Raw genomic sequence first — 23,958 nt, 5'->3', positions numbered from 1 at the left:
GTCCAGTACCTGCTTCCACCTTTTTGCCCTCCTTGAGCAGATTGGCTACATGTTTCGGCAGCATGGAATACAGCAAGGTTTCTGTTTTCTTCTTTTCAGCCTCTAAGTTCTTTGAGAGGATCCTGAGCTCTTCCTTCTTTCGCTCCAGCTGGTTGGACAGCTCTATCTCTGCCAGACGCTGCTGGTTCAGGAGAATGAGGTCCCTTGTTGTGTCATGTTGTGCAATGTCAGAAATGTGCATCTTTTGTTCCTCCAGCTCCTCTAAACTGCGGAGCTTTGGTGAACACAGGTACATCATGCACTGTATGGACTCCATCCAGATCATTTGTCCTTTGAATAGAAAGGCATGAAGCAGTTCCAACACATTTTGATTTACTTCCCTACATATTCCCTGCCTGCAAGCTTTCCCAACCTATACATGAGTCTACGATAAAATTAACAAACAATTCAGCTAAGGTTAATTTTTCAGTCACGTGCAGTATTACTTTCCCCAAAACACTGAGACACTTTGGGGGAAATCATAGAATGATAGAATCATAGAATCATAGAATATCAGGGTTGGAAGGGACCTCAGGAGGTCATCTAGTCCAACCCCCTGCTCAAAGCAGGACCAATCCCCAACTAAATCATCCCAGCCAGGGCTTTGTCAAGCCTGACCTTAAAAACCTCGAAGGAAGGAGATTCCACCACCTCCCTAGGTAACCCATTCCAGTGCTTCACCACCCTCCTAGTGAAAAAGTTTTTCCTAATATCCAACCTAAACCTATCCCATTGCAACTTGAGACCATTACTCCTTGTTCTGTCATCTGCTACCACTGAGAACAGTTTAGCTCCATCCCCTTTAGAACCCCCTTTCAGGTAGTTGAAAGCAGCTATCAAATCCCCCCTCATTCTTCTCTTCCGCAAACTAAACAATCCCAGTTCTCTCAGCCTTTCCTCATAAGTCATGTGTTCCAGTCGTCTAATCATTTTTGTTGCCCTCCGCTGGACATTTTCCAATTTTTCCACATCCTTCTTGTAGTATGGGGCCCAAAATTGGACTCAGTACTCCAGATGAGGCCTCACCAATGTCGAATAGAGAGGAACGATCACGTCCCTCGATCTGCTGGCAATGCCCCTACTTATACATCCCAAAATGCCATTGGCCTTCTTGGCAACAAGGGCACACTGTTGACTCATATCCAGCTTCTCATCTACTGTAACCCCTAGGTCCTTTTCTGCAGAACTGCTGCCTAGCCATTCGGTCCCTAGTCTGTAGCGGTGCATGGGATTCTTCGGTCCTAAGTGCAGGACTCTGCACTTGTCCTTGTTGAACCTCAACAGATTTCTTTTGGCCCAGTCCTCTAATTTGTCTAGGGACCTCTGTATCCTATCCCTACCCTCCAGCGTATCTACCTCTCCTCCCAGTTTAGTGTCATCTGCAAACTTGCTGAGAGTGCAATCCACGCCATCCTCCAGATCATTTATGAAGATATTGAACAAAACCGGCCCGAGGACTGACCCTTGGGGCACTCCACTTGACACCGGCTGCCAACTAGACATGGAGCCATTGATCACTACGCGTTGAGCCCAACAATCTAGCCAACTTTCTATCCACCTTATAGTCAATTCATCCAGCCCATACTTCTTTAACTTGCTGGCAAGAATACTGTGGGAGAATGTGTCAAAAGCTTTGCTAAAGTCAAGGAACAACATGTCCACTGCTTTCCCCTCATCCGCAGAGCCAGTTATCTCATCATAGAAGGCAATTAGATTAGTCAGGCATGACTTGCCCTTGGTGAATCCATGCTGACTGTTCCTGATCACTTTCCTCTCCTCTAAGTGCGTCAGAATTGATTCCTTGAGGACCTGCTCCATGATTTTTCCAGGGACTGAGGTGAGGCTGACTGGCCTGTAGTTCCCAGGATCCTCCTCCTTCCCTTTTTTAAAGATGGGCACTACATTAGCCTTTTTCCAGTTGTCCTGGACTTCCCCCGATCGCCATGAGTTTTCAAAGATAATGGCCAATGGCTCTGCAATCACATCCGCCAACTCCTTTAGCACTCTCGGATGCAGCGCATCCGGCCCCATGGACTTGTGCTCGTCCAGCTTTTCTAAATAGTCCCAAATTGACTGGGAGCTTGATTGGGACAGGAAGTGGCCTACGAGAGAAACTCTCCCTAAGGTTTGCTCCACACTATGACCGATTTGATAAACCATGCTCTAGCCATTAGTTGGGGGACATGTAGCCCAGTTTTCCAAAAGTAAACGTATAGTTAAGAAAATTCAACCTCCAGGCTTTTCAGCTACTCCTCTCTGCCTAAGTATCCCACACACATGCTGGGCAGCAGTAAAAAGCAGCTATAAGTTAGTACCTCGGAGCTTCAGCATGGGTTGGTTTCTCCGTGAGTCAGGCAACATTTCTCTGTGTGCTCTGAGGACAAATTGACTGTTGATAAATTTCCTTATGCTGAAAATGGTGAAGGTAACTTGTGGATGGATGACAGTAAAGTATTTATCCACTCTGCCCCCTGGTCGCCGTAGTCCTGGCACAAACTTTTGAACGTTCACACCTGCCTGCTTGATCCTTAGCTAAGGACAGGAAGGAAAATCATAAACCTGGGTTAAAGCTAAAAACTCTTTCAAAAACAAAGGAATGTGGAGGGGAGAAGGTATTTTAAAACCTGTTTAATTTTGGATTGAGTAAATATGTGTCCAGCTCCTCACTAGTCTGAGACCAGGGCTACCGCTTTGATATCTCAAGAAAGACTGCTCAGGGTAGCATCCGGAGTCACACATTCAGAGTCCAAGCTTCTAGCCTGAGTCTGTCTGAGCCCACTCCCCACCCCTGCCCAGTAGAAACTAACTTAGGGAGTTCAAGGAGGGGATAGAGACCTAGGGCTGGGAGGACTCAAGGTGAGATGACAGGAGCTCAAGAAATGTGCAGTCTTAGCATTTCCACAGCTGCTGAGGGTGGGGCAAAGTCTATGGATCTGGGCATACAGATAAAGTCAGATCTTTTCACAGGTGTCATTGGGAGCAGATCTGAACTCATCCGTATGCCCAGATCCATAGATTTCAATGGGGTAAAATGATGTAACTTCAGCAGTATTTAGCCCAGTTTAAGTAGTACTTCTTGCACAGCTATGTGGGAGGCAGGCAGCAATGGCACAGGAGAGCCCAACACAGAGATTCGTGGTGGTTAACAATGGGTGCCCCTAGGATACCAGACACACCGTCCTGACGTACCATTGGCCAGTGGGAACGCTGACGAGGACGGCAGGTGTTTGTCAATTCTAATTTTAATTATACACACGCAAATATCAAGACAAAATGTGATGTTCCTTCATTTCCAACATAAGGCAAGAGAGAGAACAATTAAGGTCAGATTCTCCACTGCTGTAAATCAGTCTAACGCCAGCTTCCATGACGTCCATGGCAGCTGAGGATCCAGGCCTTAGATTGTTTTCTCTGTCATAACATCTTTAGCTACAAGCTTCCGACCAGGGAGGCTGTCTTACTTCTTCATCAAACACAATGTGGAAAGGAAAAGCATTGCAGAATGTTCTCTCTTCCACCCAAAGCCTCTCTGGATAAACTGGGTCAAAAGTATGTGACAGGTTCCCTGCAAAAAAACAAACACAAGGAATAAGGGGGAGACTTTCAAAGGCACAAATGGAATCTGGGCACCAAAATTCCATGGAATGTTAACAGGAGTTGGGAGCATACATGCCTTTTCTGCCTTTGGAAAACTCCCCTTCAGTCAGTGCTTAATTTGCTAATTTTTTACATTCATAACTGATGCAGCAAGCCGAGAGGTGCTCAGCCCTGGCATAAATTAAGCACTGCCCTCAGTCCATCATACTCTGCTGTACAGTTGGTCAAAAACGTATCTTTATTTTCTGTGAAAAGCCTTGATGAACATATTTTTTATGTTTCATCAACGTTTATTGTGGATTTTTTTTTTTTGGTCAAAAAAACAGAAATATGTATGTTGTCAGACTTTCAACAACCCTGAAAGATTTCAACAAACATGGAAATTTTTTCACAGTTTTTTTGATCAAAAAGACATTTTTCATCAAAAAATGTTATCCAAGATCTTTCGACCAGCTCTAATCTATTTTAATATGGAGAGAAGCACAGTCTAAGGATGAGGTTTTTATTATCGCCTGAAATAGGCTGAACTTCATTACTTAATCCCTGTGACAATAAGCAGAAATTTTACCTTGTCCCTTGCAAATGCAGAGATCCTGGCAACAGTCTTACATAGGTGCTCCAGGCACAAACCAAAAAAGGCATCTGCATGAAGAGGAAGTCAGAGACTGCCTGAGAGAAAGCAGGTCCTTGCATCTAGACAAAAAGGCCCAGAGCCCCAAAGGTATTTAGGCTCTCAGTGTCCATTGGTATCAGTGGAAATTAGGAACCAAAATACCTTTGAGAATGTGAGCCAAACTGTCTGTTGTGCTTTGTTTTCCTTGACTAAAACATAAGCCCTCGCTCGCTGGAACAGGAGAATTGAGTGTCTAAGTGTGTTGCTTGAGCTTCTTCACTGCCTCACAGTCACTTATAAATGAACACTGGCCAAATGGATTTTAATTTCCCAAATTAAAGAAAAAAAGTCGCTATCAAACGGAAAAGTCACCTCAGAGGCCAAGTTTCTGCCCACAGCAGTGTTTTATGGACAATCTATTAACCCCCTGAACTAGCGTCTGTGAAGAAAATGCTGACAAAGCGCTTGGCCACAGTACCATAACTACCCTTACCGTTGCTATACAAAGCTGCACTGTGTAATGCTGAAGGCTACTTCAGTCATTTTTGATACAACATTTTTTCATAACAAAACCTTTTGGATAGCACAGAGAAACATTGTCAACAATGCATTTGGCCAGCTAGCAGCAGCAGCAATTGGAAGGGGTGCTTAGAATCCTGCAGATGACGAAGTGTGACTAATGGCCTGTTTTTCTAGTTGTCAGTGAAAGAGCTCAGACTGGAACCACACAGCTTCTCCCAGACATTTATAACCGCCACACAGCTGGGAATGGAGCAGGAGTGGAGGGGGGAGGCGGGGGAGCAGGTTAGCACATTAGCCTTTCCCCTCTTCAAATCCTGACTTAAAGGCGAACAAGATGGGCAGTTTCATCCTAGTTACCAGCAGTGCACATTTTAAAAATTGCTGCACAATTAGCTGGCTTGACTTATGAGAGCAGCTAGACTGGAGTATCAATGTGGTACAGGCCAGGAGAGCGGTGTGCTGGCAGAGCGGTATACGGAGAGTGTGCACAGCCCTTGCCCCTACTGTGCCTGGCTAAAGCGGCATTACTGCCTCACTGCCATGGTCATTAAATTCATTCACAATGCTTTCAGTGCGTATGGCATGCTGTAAGGTGCCATATTCACAGTCCTCGAGAACGAGGGCCTCTGTTTATCCACGGAACAGGTACAGCGTGGGCAGCAGTAAAATAATCTACCCAACAGTACCTCAGAGCTGACCTGGGTGGGACCCTGCCAAAGTAGGAAGATAATTAATTCTTCCTGTTTATTCCAGTCCTTGACTTCTCTTCAGAGCCTGCCTGCAAGGTTGTGCCGGTGGTTGTTGTGGTGTGGCCACTTCACACCGGGACAGTAGACTGGGATCAAGTCTCTTCACATTGGCCGCAAAAACACCCCTATAAGTGAAAGCCTTTCCATGCTTCTATCAGTCTCCTGCGTGCAGAGGTGCTCAAAAAATTTTTGGGGGTGCTGAGAACCAGTGAAGCAAACTGTAAAGCCTGTCTATAATGGAAACCACTTCAAGCCAGGGGGTGTGGTAGCACCCCCAGTAACTCTAGGTCCAGCCCCTATGGCTGAGTGGCCAGTCCCATTGCACTATAGTATTTTTAAAATAATGTAAACAGGAAAAAAACATCATAAAAGTCCCACAATGAGTATAGAGACCCAGGCATCAAGTGACATCAATGAAAATGAAGAAAAGTGTCTGGGGCAAATAAAGTAATTGCAAATTATGGTCTGATCATATTTAAAGAAGAAAACCTCTCACCAAGTCCAAACTCTGCTATCCGTACATAAATCAGTGATATCATCTGGACTGTTTTACTGCCTCCAGTATTTATATCCAACAGGCTGCCATCCTCCTGGGAATGTGTCCATTTGTCTGCACAGCTGAGCCCCATATCTCATTATGATCACTGTAACGGAGGTTAGTACACTCACCTTTCCCAAATTTCACAACACTTTTCACAATATCCCAGTGGGATTTCTTTTCTGGGCAGCACAAGAGAGCAGAATAGTTCTCCTTCGTTGTCTGAAAAGCTACGTCTAGTGCCTTCTGGAGAGCAGCAGTCAAAGAGAGGAGAATGTTTGTGTGTGAACCATTCATACAGACAGTCCATTTTAACACACTATATTAAGACAACATTAAGGCTGAATTGTTAAGCACTTAAAAGACAGGAAATGCTAAAGCTAAGGTTGCACATATAACCTTCACTTTGCTTCATTGTGCACAGGCCGTCTTTAATTACATGATCACGTGCTCTTTCTCAAATACAATATATCACATCGTTTTAAATTATTATTTCTTTAATTGATTATTCAGTCTCAGACGTGAACTCTAACCTGTGACTTATCCAGAGCTTTACAGGCCTGATGCCCCACTGCCTTGCACCTGGTGTAGACCTTACTCCTCCGTGAAATACATCCACTTTGCCCTCATTTTACATAGGAGCAAGATAGACTCAGACTCACCATCCTCAATCCAGCTCTAAACTGAAAGGGAGAATGTGTGGATTGTTTGCCTTAAAAATATCTCTTGTAAATTAAGAGAAACCGGACAGGCACAGAAAACTGGAAGTAAACCTCCCTCATTTCCATACATGATTTACTGCACCTCTTTATCTTTGTGGGAGTCTCCGCTTTCTGGATTTGTTGTCTTTTTGGTTTTTCTCTTTGGTCTTTTTGCCTTCTGCAGAACAAGAAATATCACATGCTCCTTTTCCCCAGTGCGCTCCTTTTCTTCACTCTGAGTAAGAATTTCCATTGTCACTTCACTGTTGAAGAAGTCTCTGGCAACGGACTCTATGATACCTGAATCAGAAGATTTATATGGTGACCTATTCGTGTTAGCAAAACTTCTTCGGCTCTGTATCTCTTTTCTTCCTTGCCTAAGCTGTACCTCTCAGCAATCTCCACAATTGTATTATTTATACTCTAATATATTGGTATGAAAGATGCCATACAACGTAACATTATAACCTGATTCTACATTGACTTTCACTGCTGCAAACCCACTGACATCAGTGATTCTGAAAACCATATTCTTGAATCTGTTATATCAGCATAAATCCTAAAGAACTTCAGTGTAGGCAGAATTCCTCCAAATTTACACCAGTGTAACTGAGATCAGTCTCTGACTCTGAATTTGGCCTGGAGTTAAAATTGTTCATAAAGTGCACCTTGTAGGTAAAGGTAACTTTTATTGTTCTGTTTCTAGAAGGAAAAAGCAAAATGAGTGTCCTACCCCAATGTAAACCAATGAGCATAATGTTCAGCTGACATGTTAGATCTATTCAGATTTCTGTCTGTCTGTCTGTGGTATTTATAGAGTCCCCGTCCTAGTAGTCGCTGGGCACCAGTTGTGTGACCCTGCAACAATTTGGATTTTATCAAGTTAACAAAGCCACACACACACACACACAAACTAATAATCATATGTGCCCATGTTGATTCCCACATGTGGAAACAATGTTGCCCTTTAAAACCCCAGTATCTCATTACTACTGTCTCTTCAAAAGTGGGTGGGACATGGGACTTACACACTTCATAAGATCCTGTACTTCAGGTCTGGCCTAAATACAGACATTGCAGTGGTTTAACTAAAGAGGTGTTTTTCAATTTACCAATGCAAGCTGAACCAGTTATAAACCAGATTTAAATCAAATTAAGTGTGTCCATACAGGGGTTTGCACTGGTTTAACTAAATCAGTTTAAAAATATACCTTTAGTTAAACCAGTGCAACTTTGCACATAGATCAAACCTAAAGTCCTGCATACACTCTATGGCCCCCATCAATTTCCTTCCATGAGAGGAAGGGAGCCCCACAGCTGCTCTGAAAGGATCCTGACAGGAAGCTTAGGGAATGCTCCAACTCATAAAATTGTCATCCCTCAAGCATTTGTGCTTTTCTTCTCTGTGGGGAGAAACAGCTTAAGGCTCTTGTCACTTTTCTACCCAAGCACCTAATCAAAGTTCAGAGGCATGGGGATGTGCCAGTTGGGGGCAGAAACTGATGATGGAGTCTGGTATTTTCTTTGATGCAAACTTGCTTATTTACAAGCAATGGGAAAGGTCCTGCTCTTCCAAATGCAGGGTGAACCAGAAACAAAAGAATAGTTTCTTAACTTACAGCTCCAAGCCTCCCTAGCCAACACCAGATCTAAAACACTCATCTCTAGCTTTTTCCCAGGTCATACACACAACTGGCTGTTGCTTTTGTGCTTTTTGCCTCATAGTCTGTCACTTTGTTCTGTGTCTGTACCCCAGCTTGTCTATTTCACATACTCATCTGATTGGAACTATTATCCAGTGGAACATTCCACCCAGTGCTTAATTTGTGCCAGGGCCATGGCACCTCTAGGCTTGACAGTTCATAGCCCTGGCACCTCTGGGCTTGCTGCATCAGTTGTGAATGTAAAAAAATTGCTTGAGCCCTCGCACCTAATTGCTTGAGCCCCAGCACCTCTTTCATTACAAATTAAGCGCTGCTTCCACCCAGCTGGGGCTAGTTTCTGGGCAGACTCTATTAGGCCTTGTTTTAGGTGTCCCCAACCCACCTGCCTTAATTGTCTCTTTCCACCGTCTCAAGTGAAGGGTGCATTCAGACATCAGTTTTAACGCAACCTGGAACAAGGTTTAACCCAACTCATAACAGTACATAAAAACCCTGGAGGGTCCAAATACTGTCTTTGAAGGGCACCAAATAAGCCAAGAAGGGTGGTCTCAGCAATAAAGCCTAGGACTGGAGTCAGGCAGACTGGATGGGGCTCCATGCCACGTTAGTGCCTCATGGAAGTTGTAGTTTGGATGCCTCATGGTTCTTTTCTCCTCTATCGAGTGGACATCTCCCATGATGCACTGAGGTGAGAGCAAGAGGAGAGACCATGGTGTATCATGGGAGATTTAGTCCAGCCAGGGACCCTGGCCCATTGAAGAAACTAGGGGCATGAGAAACCACGTCAGCATTTCTATGGGAGAAAACCTATTTTCTGACCATCTCCACTCTCACAAAATAGAGATGATTCTAGACCAGAATCCTCAATCTGAGCACCTGGAGACTAGGGAAATTTGGAGATGGATTCACAGCTGAAGTTGTATCTCCAGCCCACCTCAGTCCCACATTAGTCTCCTCCCTCCCATATTAAGCAGCCAAATATGGATCCACCAACTTGCACTGGAGATGATCTGCTAAAACAGAAGGAAAGGAAGCTGCTTCATCTGAATTCAGAAGCTGAGGCTGAGCACTGAAATGTTTTCTTCTTATTATTTATAGAGCACTGTCATTAGATATGCTGGCCCTTTAGGGGAGCCTACAGACTAAGGCCCTGGTTCTGGTTCAGCCCATAATTAAGATCATTCATTCATTTGTAGGCCAGGAACCATGTGACAATTTCCACACAAACACACCCTTTGTTTTGGACTTTTGTAATCTTCTTGTAGAAGCCCTTGTAGTTTGGCCAGCAGGCTAAACCACATTAACTATCCAGTTGCTGAGGGGAAACTGAGGCACGGCTGTATCTGATGCTGGACGAGGTAAGTAAGCAATTGCACACAACAGCATAAGGCACTTTACAAACAAGAAGACAGGTCCCTGCCCCAAACACCTTACAATCTAGACAGACAATGTACTGCTAAAGCAACATGGAAAACAAAGTGACTGGTGGCATTCAATACATGTCCTGTTGGTCCCACCATTTTTGTCTAATTCCCTTTTAAACTAAATATTCCAGCATCCTTTTGTTAATGCTTCATTATACGGGAGTAGTAAGAGTCATGGGCCTTTTGGAAGAAGCGTGTCTTAAGGAAGGGTTTCAAGGAGGAGAAGAGGAACGTGCAGATGGAGAAAAGCATGAAGGGGCTAACTTTTCAAAAGGGAAAAGAGAGAGGAGCAGAGAGATGCAGGAACTAAGCTGAACATGGCCTTGAAGGTGAGGACTCAAAGTGCTGAAGTCCCAGGGAGCCCTGAGTGACAGATATCTGAGAGCACACTATGGCCATTATGAAATAATATTGGTTTTACCTGGGACAATATGACACAGGCCTCTCCTGTCAGAATAGTAGTGAAGTAACATTGCCCCGTCGGTCCTCTTTTCCACGCGAAATGATGGTGCATTCATTTCCTAAGTAAGGAGACGAGAGACCTCAGTCTACCTGCATAGTCATCTATCCTAGAGATGTCACTGAGCTATGCTGATTTACACCAGTTGAGGGTCTGGCCCACTATTTCATCAATTACTTCAAAGACATAAAGACTTATCAGCAAACTGAAAACTGGCATGAAAAAAAAATCTAACCTGTTGGACTAGGGCATTGTCTCTTGTTTGCTTGAGGGATTTTTGGTTTTGCACTCTGAGTATTTGTTCATGGGATGCTGGGGTAGGTTCGGCACATTCCATCATTGCCATGCCATTTTAGTGAACACAAGAACCAGAGGTGGCCACAGGATGTTTTGAACTCTCTCAATTGTACCTGCAAACCTGCTGTTAGGCATTTAGGGGCAAATCCTTCCAACACATAGAAGCACACTCCTTTGGCAGAGGAACCACTGCAATGCTGTTGCAAAGGGGAGAGGTAAGCCTTGGGAAAGCAACATAGAGAGGGGTGTACAGCTCCCTTGGGGCTTCCAGGGTGGCTACCTCCAAGGGGACTTGGGATGGACCAGAGTGGACACGAGAAGGGCAAAGCTGGAGGATCTGGCAATGCCATGCAGAGATGGGTTTGTAAAACCCTTTAGGGTGGAATAGCTTGAGACTTTCAATTCCACTGCCAGCACGTGGGCTGATGGGGAGGATTCCCCATCTTCTTACAGTAGCAGGATGGTAGGGAGAGGATTTCTTCCATAAAGCACAGAACTAGAAAAATGGCCAGGGAGCGGAGCAATTTACATCCACAGAAAGAAGACAGTACCTGATAAGACAATGCAAGGTAACTATGAAGGGCATCTAGATTCTCGATAAATTCGGTTAGATTCCCTCCCAAAGTCCGTAGCATTCGATCATAGCCAGACATCTTACAGAAAGTAAAGAAATATTCTCCAAAAAGTTTCAGCACTACGTCTTCTGACACATCTGTGTAAAAGATATTCGGATTTACAGCTGTGCAATGCTATCTATACCCTGTGACCTGACCCAAGCTTTAAGGTCTGAAACGGACACAGGCAAATGGCCAAGGCCCCCACGTGACCTATTACAAAAATTGTTATGATCTGGTGGGTAGAGCTGGATGAAAATGTTTCTGGCAACAAGTTTATTTGCTGACAAATGCCATTTTGGCCAACCCAAAGATATTTGCAAATTTGTGTCGAGTTTGCCAGATTGTTTCGATGGAACCAAAAATTGAAAAAATGTTTCCGACTGGAGTCACAAAACAGATGGAGGAAGAAGTGGTTGGCTTCTCCTTAGAAGCTATGGCCTAGTGCTTAGGGCTCTCTTCTGGATGTGGCTTCAATTCCTTCCCCTGCCTGATATGAAGAAGAGATTTGAACTTGTATCTCCCACATTGTAAGAGAGTACCCTAGGCGGTGGGTTACACTGTTATGGGTCTCCCTGTCGTTCCTGTTCCACTTTTTGTAAATAATCAACAGAGCAGGGACTGCAGCTTGGTTGTCCCAAATCCTAGGTGACTATCCTAACCACCAAGCTAAAGAGTCATTCTCTTTCCCTGGCCCAATGACTATTCATAAATAACTATGACTTGCCACTGTGAATGACAATAAATAGCCATTGGGCCAGGGAAAGAGAAGGACTCTATAGCTTGATGGTTAGGGAGCTACTCCTGCAATGCAGGCCACCCGACTACAAATCCCTTCTCCACATTAGGAAGAGGGGGAATTGAAGACAGGTTTCCCCACATCCCGGGAAAGTGCCTTTACTCCTGGGCTAAAGCTTGTTAGGAGTCCACTGCCTCCTCTTCCGCTAGCTAGTTTGTGGATCTAATCTGCCTTTGCATTTGTTAAAATACCTGCAACTGAAACAAAAAATGTTGAATTGGGCTTTTGACATTTTTTCCAACATTTCAATTCATCAGAAATTTTCAAAATTCTCATATTTGGTTCAACCTACTCTGAGACGTCAGTGAACCAAAAGATCCATTATGCACCCAGATCTACTGGTGGGAACAGTTTTCAGAGCTATGTCTATTTTTGACTTTAAATAAACCTTAATGAAGCTAGCAAAGAGGCATTATGGCCACACCCACAGCAGAAAATGTTGGCTGCAGTGTATGTTGGTGGAATCCATTACCTTCAGTGGGGTTAACCCTGGTTTACACTAGGGTAAATGAGTTTGAAATCAAGCTCTAGAATCTAGTTCATTTAATTTATGCTGCTTGCGCTCCACTTTATCAGGCCACTGTTTCCTTAATATCCCTGTGTTTGTTGCCATGTTGATTAAGCTGTACTGTCAAGGCTGGTACTAAACAGAGCTGTGGATTCCCTAATCCCCAAGAGTAAAACAGCTCTTTTGTGGACAAGGAAAACAGATAAGAGGTATCAGGATGGAGTAATTTAAGACCATGTTGACTCCTGGGGTTAATACCATGCTACAAATCCTACATCCCAATACAGCTGCCTGCAACAGCCATGCTTTAGACCAGGGATCGCAGTGAATTTTTCTACATTTAAAAAAAAAGAGAGAGAGAGAGAGAGATGACTCTCTTTTGGGACTGTAGTGTTCAGTAACCGGCCAGCTATGCCCACCCTGTTCTATAGCACCTCTTATCCAAATGCCAAGAGAATAGTGTACCATCTGATCAGTGTCTCATGACAACAACGCTTGCAAAACTTAGATGTGTGAAAGCCTCACATCTCATCACAAATTCACTTGTCAAGAACCTCGGAGTCACAGCTCTCGTGAAGGTTTGGGCAGATGGGGGTAAAGCTTTGTGTTTAGACCTGAGAAGCCAGTGGCCCTCTTTCCTCCAGTCGTCCTCTCTCCCCTCCATCCCCAACAACGGCCTCTCTCTGGAAAAGCCACAGGGACATCTCCAAGGCCCTCTAATGTAAGCAGGAGGGTTGTACTGGGGTATCCTCTGTGGGAGGCTGGAGATAACAAGGGGCCAGCTCTGGGGATTCCTGGAGGTCACTGATCTCCAGCCTCCAAGTGCATTTATGGGGTCACTTCCCGCTTCTACAAACAAATAGCAAGGTTCAGTTTGGGAAGCCCTTTGTAAACAAACTGCTGCAGATCTCTCTCAGCCCCAGCGCAATGGAAAAGCTCCACAGGACTGGCTGGCCCCTAACGCAGCTGCTCTTGGGAGCACTCAGTGCTCGGAGACAATCAGCTCCAAAGTGCTGGCAAATGCAGCAATGTGCAGCAGGCAGGCTCAGCGCAAAAGCTACCAGACTTGCAGGGCTCCTACCACCCCTAGCCAGGCACTCCAAAGGGAGAGGGCTGGGCCATGGACCAGAGCTAGCTGGGCAAGAAGGGAGCACCCGCTGCCTCATCCTTCTCGACCACACACCTTGCACACTCCTCATGCTATGCAGCCCCCAGGAGATGTTGCATAAGCCCTACCAGAGCTTCCCCTTGTATAGTGCAGCTCCACAGTGCATCCAGTGGGGGGCGCATTGTGTTACTGCCATGATCTGGCCTCTTGGCCAGCCAGGGACAGTATCAGTGTGAAGAGCACTGAGTAAATGGTCAGTGCTCAATAAGCCAGCAATCAGGTAGTGAGCAGTCCTTACCCACGATTTTGCAGGCTTCTTGGATCAGCTTCAGAGTAATAACGTCATCATACACAGTGTAAGTCATGAAGGTGTCTTGGACCTCTGCCTGTGTTCTGAAAAAACCCAGAAAATTAAGATTTATGATAACACAGAAGGGAAACCACTCAGACTGGTCACTGCCTGAAACCAATCCATCCATCAACAGAACTGAATACAGTGAAACTAGGCCAGAGTTACCAAGAAAGCAGGTTCCAGCATTTTCCAAATCTCCATATGGTTATGTGAGCAAGTCCCCAAGAAGAAACTGCAACAGCAAAGCAGAAAGTCACTGAATGCTCCCAATTGTTCCTTGGCACGTGAGCCTAGAATTTCCTGGAGCAGGGTCTGAAGGAGCACAGAGGGGAACCTGAATGCAAGGGAAGAGTTCCTCTGTGCTGGCCATAAGAAGTCTGGTTATTAAAACTTGAAAGCGGGTGGAAGAAGATAATCACATGCTCAGTGAGGAAGGAAACTTTATTAATGCTTAATATTTTAGAGAAGGGGCTTCAAGCCAGTTCATCCTAGGCCCTCTCCTCACCAGTGCACAGCTAGATGCTTGTTCTTCGGGTGGGGGGAGACAAGAGGAGAGGGCAATCCCTGGCCGCTCTGGTTAAGAAAACAATGCAGAAACCAACAAACAATTACTATATTCAAAATATGTTCTTAGCTACCATGATTAGGGACTGTTTGTATCACAGAAGCAGCTAGTGGCCCTAAGTAAGATCAGGGCCCCATTGTTCCAGGCACTGTACAAGCACATAGTAAGAGAGAGTGCCTGGCCTGAAAACTTTGCAGCCTGCATAGACAAAGAGTGAGAAGAAGATAATAATCCTGTTTATTTTATAGGTGGGGAACTCAGGCACAGATTAAGGACAAGATTTTCAGGAATTCTACACTCTGGGTGCCGAATTTAAAGACACTTCAAAGGGGCCTGATTTTCAGGTGTCTCAGGTTGCACACTGAAAATCGCTAGTGCCTTTTGGAAGCTCTTGGCCTAAGTGATTTGACTATAGTCACATAAGAAGCCTCTGGTAGAGGATGAGATTTGAACCTATGTCTACTCAATCCTAGCCCACACAACAAGCCTTTCTCTCTTAGGGAAAGCTCCCTGTGTAAACAGGACCTAACATCACTCCCCTCCATAAATCAGCCAGTAGCAGTAGGCACTGGGAGTACCTTTCCCAGCCCTGAAGAAGAGCTCTGTGCAGTTTGAAAGCTTGTCTGTCTCACCAACAGAAATTGGTCAGTAAAAGATATTCCCACACCCGACTTGTCTTTCTAGTTATGATATCAGTCAGATTTGGTGACATGCCCAGTGCATTCAATGTTCTTCCCCACCCAGCCACCAAGGGTTGGTTTAATTTGCGTTTCTGACTTTTACTGTTGGTTTAGTGAGCACCATACATATGCTCAGCTCTATGCAAACAATAGAGAAAGAGACAGTCCCTGTCCTAATGGTCTTTCAAGCTTCTCCAGTGCTTTATTTGGGCTCATGGATTAGTGTTCACGCTAGTTCCGCCTCTTTCCGCTCATTCTCCAGAGTGTTAAGCGTGTCTCCGGTCCTCTATTCTGTGGACTGCTATACAGTAATCCACTGCACTGGGAGATCTCTAGAGCATTGTATCACTTCACAGGATGCATTAGCATTATTGTGTATGTGCCCTGTGTGGCGAACTTTTAAAGCAAAACCATTTTAGTAGCTAATAGTGGAAAATTGGAGAACAGTCTGACTAACTTGGGTATTTCTGGCAGGCCTGCAGGCAGAATGCAAGTAAATTCTGAACGATAAAACTGTTATCAGCCCAACATAAGAGGAGTTGCCAGATTTAGGCAATGATGTATGTGAGACCCAACATAAGCATGTGTGTGTGCTGAAGAGAGCCAAAAAAACTCTGCAAATGTCACAGTACACTCTGCTTTGCTAGAGCAGGCATCAGAGGCCAAGAAGTTGATTCTTGGATCTTTGTGCAAATTGTGATAGTTCAAACTTGCATCAAGAGCCCTGTCTATTATTTCAGATCAACTTCTGCTCCCAGTTACAGCAGTATAAATAACTCCAGATTTACACCTATGTAACTAAGTTAATTTGGCTGTGTGTCTCATCTTAATATTAGGTTAAGCAGCACTTCAGGTCAATGTGAATGTTTTTCAAGGGAATGGAAGTGCATGCCATGCAAACCACCTAACAAACAACCACCTGATCTATCATTTCTGAAACTACAAGTGTGAGAACTCACTATTAATGTTTCCATTAGTATAGGCATTTCTATGGTGCTCATTGCTGTGGTATTTTATAATTTAGTACTCCTCATGAACACGACCACTTCCAAAGACAAGGTAATGAGCTCTCTTAATAATATGCTGTAAAGCTTCTGAGTGTTTCTCCCTTATTATACATTTATTCTTTGTAATCTCATAGCACGACCATTCCTCCTAGCTATGAAATAGGGCTGTATGGAGGTAACCTGCATGAGATTTCCATTATGGAGGCTTTCCCATTCATTCCATTGGGGAAGATGTGATCACCACTCCCTAGTCACAAATATCCCAGCATCTGCTTAGACCTTGGGAGATCTGCTAGAGGCCCAGCACAGCAGGACCATTTGCATGGAGACCCTGTGTCTCTGCACTGGCTCCAAGAAGTCCTGGCTCCTCGCTCCCTACCCCATGGCCACACAACTCTAGTGGTCTGATGCTCCAAGAGTTGCCCCTGTCCACCACTCTGGCGCCTCTGGTGCTCCTCCTCCACACAAAAGAGGAAAGGCCGTGGAAAGTCCATAAAACAACATGAAAAGTGGCTCACTTTAAGCTATAAAAAAGGGGGGTATGATAGAGGTCTATAAAATAATGACTGGGGTGGAGAAAGTAAATTAGGATGTGTTATTTACTCCTTCTCATAACACAAGAACTAGGGGTCACCAAATGAAATGAATAGGCAGCAGGTTTAAAACAAACAAAGGGAAGTACTTCTTTACCCAACACACAGTCAGTCTGCGGAACTCTTTGCCAGAGGATCTTGTGAAGGCCAAGCCTATAAGAGGGTTCAAAAAAGAACTAGATAAATTCATGGAGGATAGGTCCATCAATGGCTATTAGCCAGGATGGACAGGAATGGTGTGCCTAGCCTCTGTTTGCCAAAAGCTGGGAATGGGCGACAGGGGGATGGATCACTTGATGATTACCTGGTCTGTTCATTCCCTCTGGGCACCTGGCATTGGCCACTGTCAGAAGACAGAATACTGAGCTAGATGGACCTTTGGTCTGACCCAGTATGGCCATTCTTATGTTCTTCTTTATTGTTGCCTAATCCAACAGGTAAAAAACCAAGTCTCGTGCTTCCATTGAAATTACGTGGGGCTAGTTTTACAATATGTGATAAATGACATTATGATATACTAGAAATGAACTACCGGAGGGAGAAGGTTAAGGTGGCAGAAGGTAAGGGCATTCTGAGTCTCAGGGACAAATCGCTCTCTGGTGTAACTCCACTGGCGTTAGTAAATAACATTTTGGATGAATTTGCCTCTCATGGACTCTGTTCTGATTTATGCTGAACACCACTCCCTCAGCTGCAGCGGGGATGTAACTCAGCCCAGAATTTGGCACGCTCGGCTCATACTTAATTGTAGCAGTGAAACATAGAGCTGTGTGGGCCTGAATTGTATTTATAATGGTCAACAGGACACAATCAAATTTTAATCCTCTTTGGCTCCCATGATGGAAGCCCCAAGTCATCAGTACTGCTCTTTTTAAAGGATCAAATACTTACTTGAGTGTTTCCCATGTCTCTTCACCAAATTTCTCTATAATTAGAGATTTCAGGCAGGTGTTGATAAATCCGTACTATGGGAGAGAAGACATTAGCATTATGCCTAATGGAACATGGGAAAAGAGCCCTTAATGGGCTGGTTAAGTAAAATGAAATGACAACCCCTTTGGGGAAACAATTATGTCTTTCCCCCATTTCTTGTTAAGTTTGTTTATTTAATAGCACTGCTCATTCCTGCCTTCATGCAAAACTCCCCGAGACTTGTTCTCTACACAGCAGTAGTTCTTGTTTCCATAGAGAAAACATATTAACTAAACTTTAAAGCCAGCGTGCAATTAAGAATGGTTACAGAACGTTGTTTTCAGTTACGCTGAATTCTTTTGGATCATGCAGCACTGATATGGTTAAAGGATAGATGAAAGCAGGAAATTAACAGCGCTTATGTCAGCCTCAAGACTTGATTGAAAGACAAATATATTTTAGTTGTAAAATACAGTATAGTTAGTGTTTAAATCTGATCTGAGAAACTAGGTATTGAACATAAAAAGAAGAGTAATGCTGAAAGACACTTACCATGGTGCTGCTGTCTGCTTGCCGAGTGTGCAGGGCAGGTGCTCTAGGTTGTGCTGGAGTGAGTGAGTTGTTTCATCACACCAGCAGTGAGAGCCTGGTTCTTTTAACAGATCAACTTGGACTGTCTAGAGCCCATCGCACACAAAACAGAAAGATCCACAGGGAAATCAGAAACTAATCATTTACCTGGCCATGGATCCTCTCCAAACAGAGCTTTGCATTACAGCGCAGAAAGTCCAGCATGGAGGTAATCAGAGGAAAAGTGGTGCTTAGGCTGAGGTGGAAATGACTATTTTAATGTAAAATTCTGAAACTGTTCCACGGGCTCAGCCTCTCATACAATGCACTTGAACTACAGATTCAGGGAGTTTGTTGATCACTCGTTTAAGCCCTCTCCGGATAGGGATCAGTGCTATCTGTTTGTATTTGTCTTAGGTGCCTTAGAAATGCCTGTCACCCTAATATCCAAGTACCATGCAATAACCAAAGGTAGCAGTGAGTGAGTGCCTGCAAAGACAGTACGTTCAGTCTCCCCTTACTCTGGTCCACGCTGGGTCTACTTCTTCCTTCGACTCTGTCTCGTCTCACCATATCAATGGAATAACTCCAGACTTACACTGGCGTAACAGAGATCAGACTCTGGCCCCTTAAATCATACTTGGATGTGAAATAACAAGTTTGAAATCTTACCACGAGGGAAGAGATGAGTGATGAGATCTTATCCCAGGAAAATGTCCATCGAAAATGCCATGCTGCCACGTACAGGCACCCCCTGTCCGACAATACAGTTTATGAATGATGAACAGATGCAGCCAAAGGCACTTTTGAGAATGTCACAGCAGCAGCATTTCTAATATTGCCGTGTCATTCCAAGAAGTGTTGCTTATCCTGAGGTGTCCCTATTGTTTGGGCGCATCAGTAAGAAATAGCTGCCCTACAGGGATGGGGTGATCAGCAGGAACCTTGTGCAAAGGGAGTAGAAATCTTACAACGCTGCAGGATAGGCTGTTGTTAGCATTATGTTGCTCACATAACTTGCATTTGCCATCTTGACAATTGAAGCTCTGGCCTGAATCAAACCTGTTGTCAGTGAGTGTAATCCCATGGGTATAAATGCAATTGCATCTGTCTCCGCTAGCTCTAGATTTGGTCTTACAGTTCAGCTTTTCAAAGGTATTTAGATACCTAAAGATGCAGATAGACATCTAACCTGCTTACTCACTTTTGGAAACTCCCACTGGCCACCTAAATATCTTTGAAAATCAGGCCCTAAATGTGTAATGTCAATGCACTGAATGGCTGAAACTGTTGGCTAAATTCTGCTCTTGCTGGATGTATTCCATTTGTTCCATTCCCTTGACACAATTAAATTACTCCAGATTTAGCCCACTGGAACTGAGGACAAAAACCAGCCCTGTATCTTTGAAACTGCATTAAAAGTGATGCATCAGTTAGGTATTTGGATTGATCTACCACATTTTTACTTTAATGTGATGGATCAGTCTAAATAACTAACCGGATGCTTAAGCTACAGCTGTCTTGTAAATAAAACAGGGTATTTTATTTGCCATCAATCCCCTTCTCCGTTTTGTCATTCCCCATGGCACAAGAGTTGCAGACAATAGTAATTTTTTTGTTTTTTAACAAGGACATAATTCTTCATATATTAAATTAGAAGGAAGCCCAGACTGAAACCCTGGATTTGAACAGCCCCAAAACTTTTGGGAAGTTTGGCTCTTAAGCTAACTAGGCCTCTCCCATATCAAAATAACTGTCTCAATTAAAACTCTGGCTCTGGACTTCGGGGAACTGCAGAGCCAGGGATGAATCTTGTGGCTGAGTCTCATCTCGACATTAAACTCTGAGGATTTAATCCTTCCTCGGTTCCCTATTTTTAATCCAACTCTCTTCCCTGAGAACACAAAATCACTTTTAAAAATGCCTTTACTATGTCCAGTGCACTTCCCCAGCAACGTGAGTGGTGAGGTGCCTGGTCAGCAGCTCAGACAGGATTTGCTGATGTCTCCAGTTTTTCCTGTGGTGTCGCAGGCATTCATTTCAAAGGGAAATCTCCTTGGAAGAATGAGGAAACTCACTTAAAGAACTAAAGTAAATTGGAAACTGCCAAATAAACATTTATGAATTAAGGACATTAAAAATGAGTAGTGTATGTGTTTATGCATCTATACACACACACACTGAACGTCTGTTGACCAAGTAGGACAAAACACTTCAATTTCCCTTTTCTTTTGCTGATCATAGAAATATGACAACTGCAGAATTGCTAGGAATGAAGTGCCACCGTGTGGCCGAAGGACAGTTCAAGCTGCATTTCGAGAAACCTCCCGCAAGAGCTGCTATGAGATCATGTCTAGCGGGTCAGGGTGCTGTCAGCTAATAGCATTGGCTATTAAAGCTCATTCACGCATTTCATTCTATCTGTCCTTGCTGTGCAGTGTCACTTTCAATGAGCGCAGGCTTTTAGTAAGGTCCGTCAATCTCACTTTAAAGAAAACAATATAACTTAAAACTTTGATTCCATAGACTCCGTTTGGTTTTAAGGCATCTCTAATGGGTCCTCTTGTCTATTGCCCTGTACCAGGGTCTTATAACTATTCCTGAGTTATCCCTAAAGGATGTTTCTCTATTCTAGTCTTGAAACGTGCCACATTTTTATGATAAAAGTAATGATGAATTGTAGTTACTGTATTAAAACTACTTATCAGTGGAAGAGTGTATGGTGGAGCTACCTGTTAATAGATTATGAATGAGTTTGCCCACCACAAAAGAAACCAGTGCTAATCTGGTAATAGACCTTATCTGCTGTGTCATGCCAATCTGAAAGAATCAAGCAACATGGGCAATATCTTTTGTGCTGCCCATTGCTCAAGAAGATACTGTTCATATTATACTCAGTAAAAAGCTGGATCAACCCCACTGACTTCAGCCCACATCTTGAGAGTTTGTAGACTGTGAAAAATACACAACTGTGAAGCAAGGAATTCACAACACAACAGAGCTTGTAAATTGGACAAATCAATTAGTGAGAGATTTTGCTCATGCTCAAATAAATTGGTTAGTCTCTAAGGTGCCACTAGCACTCCTTTTCTTTTTGAGTTCTCCCCTGTCTTTCTCTTGCATTCACACACACACACCCCTAGGAAATTAAATGTAAAGAAACTAACCTTAATGCAATCTCAAGGGTTCAGGATCAAGTGCCACAAAGGAAATCCCTAAAATGAAAGTTTTTCTGGCAACTAACTCAGTGACATTGCGTACATGGAGTATTTTTCATTCCTCTTTCTCTTGTTGTACATAAATGTTTGTCCCTTACATCTCCTTATTAACATAGCCTTAAAAAGAGGATGCACTGTGCAGCTGCATTAATGTTACTGGAACAACTTTCACTCCTGAACTTTGGGCATTTCTTGATGTCTGAGAGTTTGTCTTCTCATGTTGCCAGCTTCTTGCTTTTCACATGCTCTTGCTCCTTCTTCCAACTCCCTCGTCTCTCCTACGGCTATATGGCAGGCTCTGAAGTAGTGGCTCTGGGAATGACCTGTGCCCTGGCTCTGTGGGCTGCATTCACTGTGCTTTAAATAGTGTCCTGACTTATTCAGAGGTGCAGAGTAGAGCTGGGTGAATAGCCAATTATTTTATTTTATCGTTTGGTTGGCTGGCAGTTCCAAAAACTCGGGGACAAAAATCAGTTTGTCCTGAACTGAAAATTCTGCCTCATTTTATTTTAGGGCACTCTTTAAAATAAAAGTCCAGAAAAAAACGTCACAAGACAGCTGAAGGAGGTGGTGCCAACCTTATAACTGTCAGTGCACTCACCCAGGGCCAATTTCCCCCTCGGCCTGATGGGAAGCAAAGATTTTAACTGAGGTGTCCTTCATTGCAGGTGAGTGTCCTAACCACTGGGATATGGGATATTTTGGTATGGGGGAGCTCTCCCAGCCTCTCCTGTTGAAGCTGTTCCATCATGTATCAAATAATGTAATAGTTGAAAAAAGGATACAGTTAAATTCATGTATCTCTCCCCCTTCACAGGAGTGGGGTGAGGAGGGGGGAAGTTGTACTGGTATAAATGTATTCCTATAAACATATAAAGTTGCTAGCCCAGTAAACTAATAATGTATTTCCTTGTGCACTGCCTAGGACTTCTCCTAGACATGCTTTTACAATGGCTGTGCTGACACCTTCTGTCTTAACTGTAACTGTACAGCACTGAAATATTCAAATTGGAGTGGACATCTTGTCCAGCTGCCAACTTCCATTACACACCCACCATCTGAACTACTTCTGCATCTGCCAATGATTTATGCAGAATGATGATATAAACAAAGTGGCTTTACGTCCCATAGGCTTGATTTCTTCAGAAGACTTCTTCCCCCTGAAGTTATTTGATTTTTAGTGTATTATTTCTTTCATTTCACAGCAGCCAAGGGGTGTGTATGTGTGAGAGCAATTAATACAAAGAATCCCTGTGATACTATGGCCCAACAGTGTCACAAGTGCTAGTCACTCGGAGTGAGCCTCGGGAATATTGGGACTTTGAAACAACAAAAGAAGAGACTCTCTCCTGAGAATCTGTCCCAGGTTTTACTGAGCCGAATGCATGCTGGGACAGGGCTTTGGGAGATCAGTGTTGTGTGAATACTCATATAGTGCAGATACGATCAATAAAGCTCCTCATTTATGTACCTTGCTATTGGGTCTCACTGGTTTGATTAAAGGAGTGCATCAGTAAACTCTTCCAGGGCTCTGGTACTCAGCAGTAGTATGAAGGAGCTCTTTTGCATGTGCACAGTTCTTTCATGATATTAGCAATAGACACGAAAAGTCTGATCTTGCACCTACTAAGGTCACTGCTAACTCACCCATTGAAGTCAATGGTGCAAGCTCAAACCCTAATGCTGTTGTGACGAAGTGGGACTGTTCTTAATGTTTCCTCTGAATAGTGTGGGGGTGCCTCAGTTTCCTCTATGCAGTTCTTAAGTATCTAGGTGGTGGGATAAGGGTGTATGATCACTGCAGAGCCCTAGAGGGCAGGTGTGTGCAGGAGTCTGGACACAGAGAATGGCCGACACCCTGTTTCCTGGCCACTGATGGCCTGGGCCCTTCCCCTCTGCAAGGTGAGAGCGAAAGGGTTGGAGAACAAAGGAATCAGATGACGTCCTGGCCCAGGAAAGGAACAAAGCCCAGAGGAGGAGGGGCTGGAGGGAGTTTTCAGTTTGGGGCTGGCTGGGACATGGAGTGAAGGGCAGACATGGTTGTCTGGCTCACTGCCCCCCAAAATGGACCCAGCTGAGGGGTCCTGTTCTCTGCACCTACAAGCTCTGTTTTAGACCATGTTCCTGTCATTTAATAAACCTCTGTTTTACTGGCTGGCTGAGAGTCACATCTGACTGTGAAGTTGGGCTGCAGGACCCTCTGGCTTCCCCAGGACCCCGCCTGAGCGGACTCGCTGTGGGAAGCGCACAGAGGGGCAGAGGATGCTGAATGCTCCGAGGTCAGACCCAGGAAGGTGGAAGCTGTGTGAGCTTTGTGTCCTGAAGACAGTCTGCTCCCAGAGAGGAGACTTCCCCAGAGTCCTGACTAGCTTCATGGGGAGCAGTTCCAGAGCATCGCCCAGGGACTCCGTGACAGCTGTATGTTGTG

General features: G+C 44.2%; 1 protein-coding gene across 1 annotated transcript in view; it reads right to left on the bottom strand.

Annotated features, from left to right (window-relative positions):
• Window positions 1–18,537, bottom strand: part of LOC311516915 (guanylate cyclase soluble subunit beta-2-like) — a gene marked incomplete at its 5' end in the record, with an annotated part of 31,315 nt that extends 12,778 nt beyond the window's left edge. The window contains 10 exons of the mRNA XM_084621343.1: window positions 10–330; window positions 2,355–2,571; window positions 3,501–3,604; window positions 6,190–6,304; window positions 6,863–7,059; window positions 10,269–10,368; window positions 11,156–11,316; window positions 13,932–14,026; window positions 17,722–17,795; window positions 18,481–18,537. Of these exons, the coding sequence (XP_084477469.1) occupies window positions 10–330; window positions 2,355–2,571; window positions 3,501–3,604; window positions 6,190–6,304; window positions 6,863–7,059; window positions 10,269–10,368; window positions 11,156–11,316; window positions 13,932–14,026; window positions 17,722–17,795; window positions 18,481–18,537 (1,441 nt within the window). The remainder of the gene's footprint in view (window positions 1–9; window positions 331–2,354; window positions 2,572–3,500; window positions 3,605–6,189; window positions 6,305–6,862; window positions 7,060–10,268; window positions 10,369–11,155; window positions 11,317–13,931; window positions 14,027–17,721; window positions 17,796–18,480) is intronic.
• Window positions 18,538–23,958: the final 5,421 nt, after the last annotated feature.

This window comes from Lepidochelys olivacea (assembly GCF_965140295.1).
Source record: "Lepidochelys olivacea isolate rLepOli2 genome assembly, chromosome: 1".
NCBI lineage: Eukaryota > Metazoa > Chordata > Testudines > Cheloniidae > Lepidochelys > Lepidochelys olivacea.
This window is presented reverse-complemented; position numbering and strand designations above follow the sequence as displayed.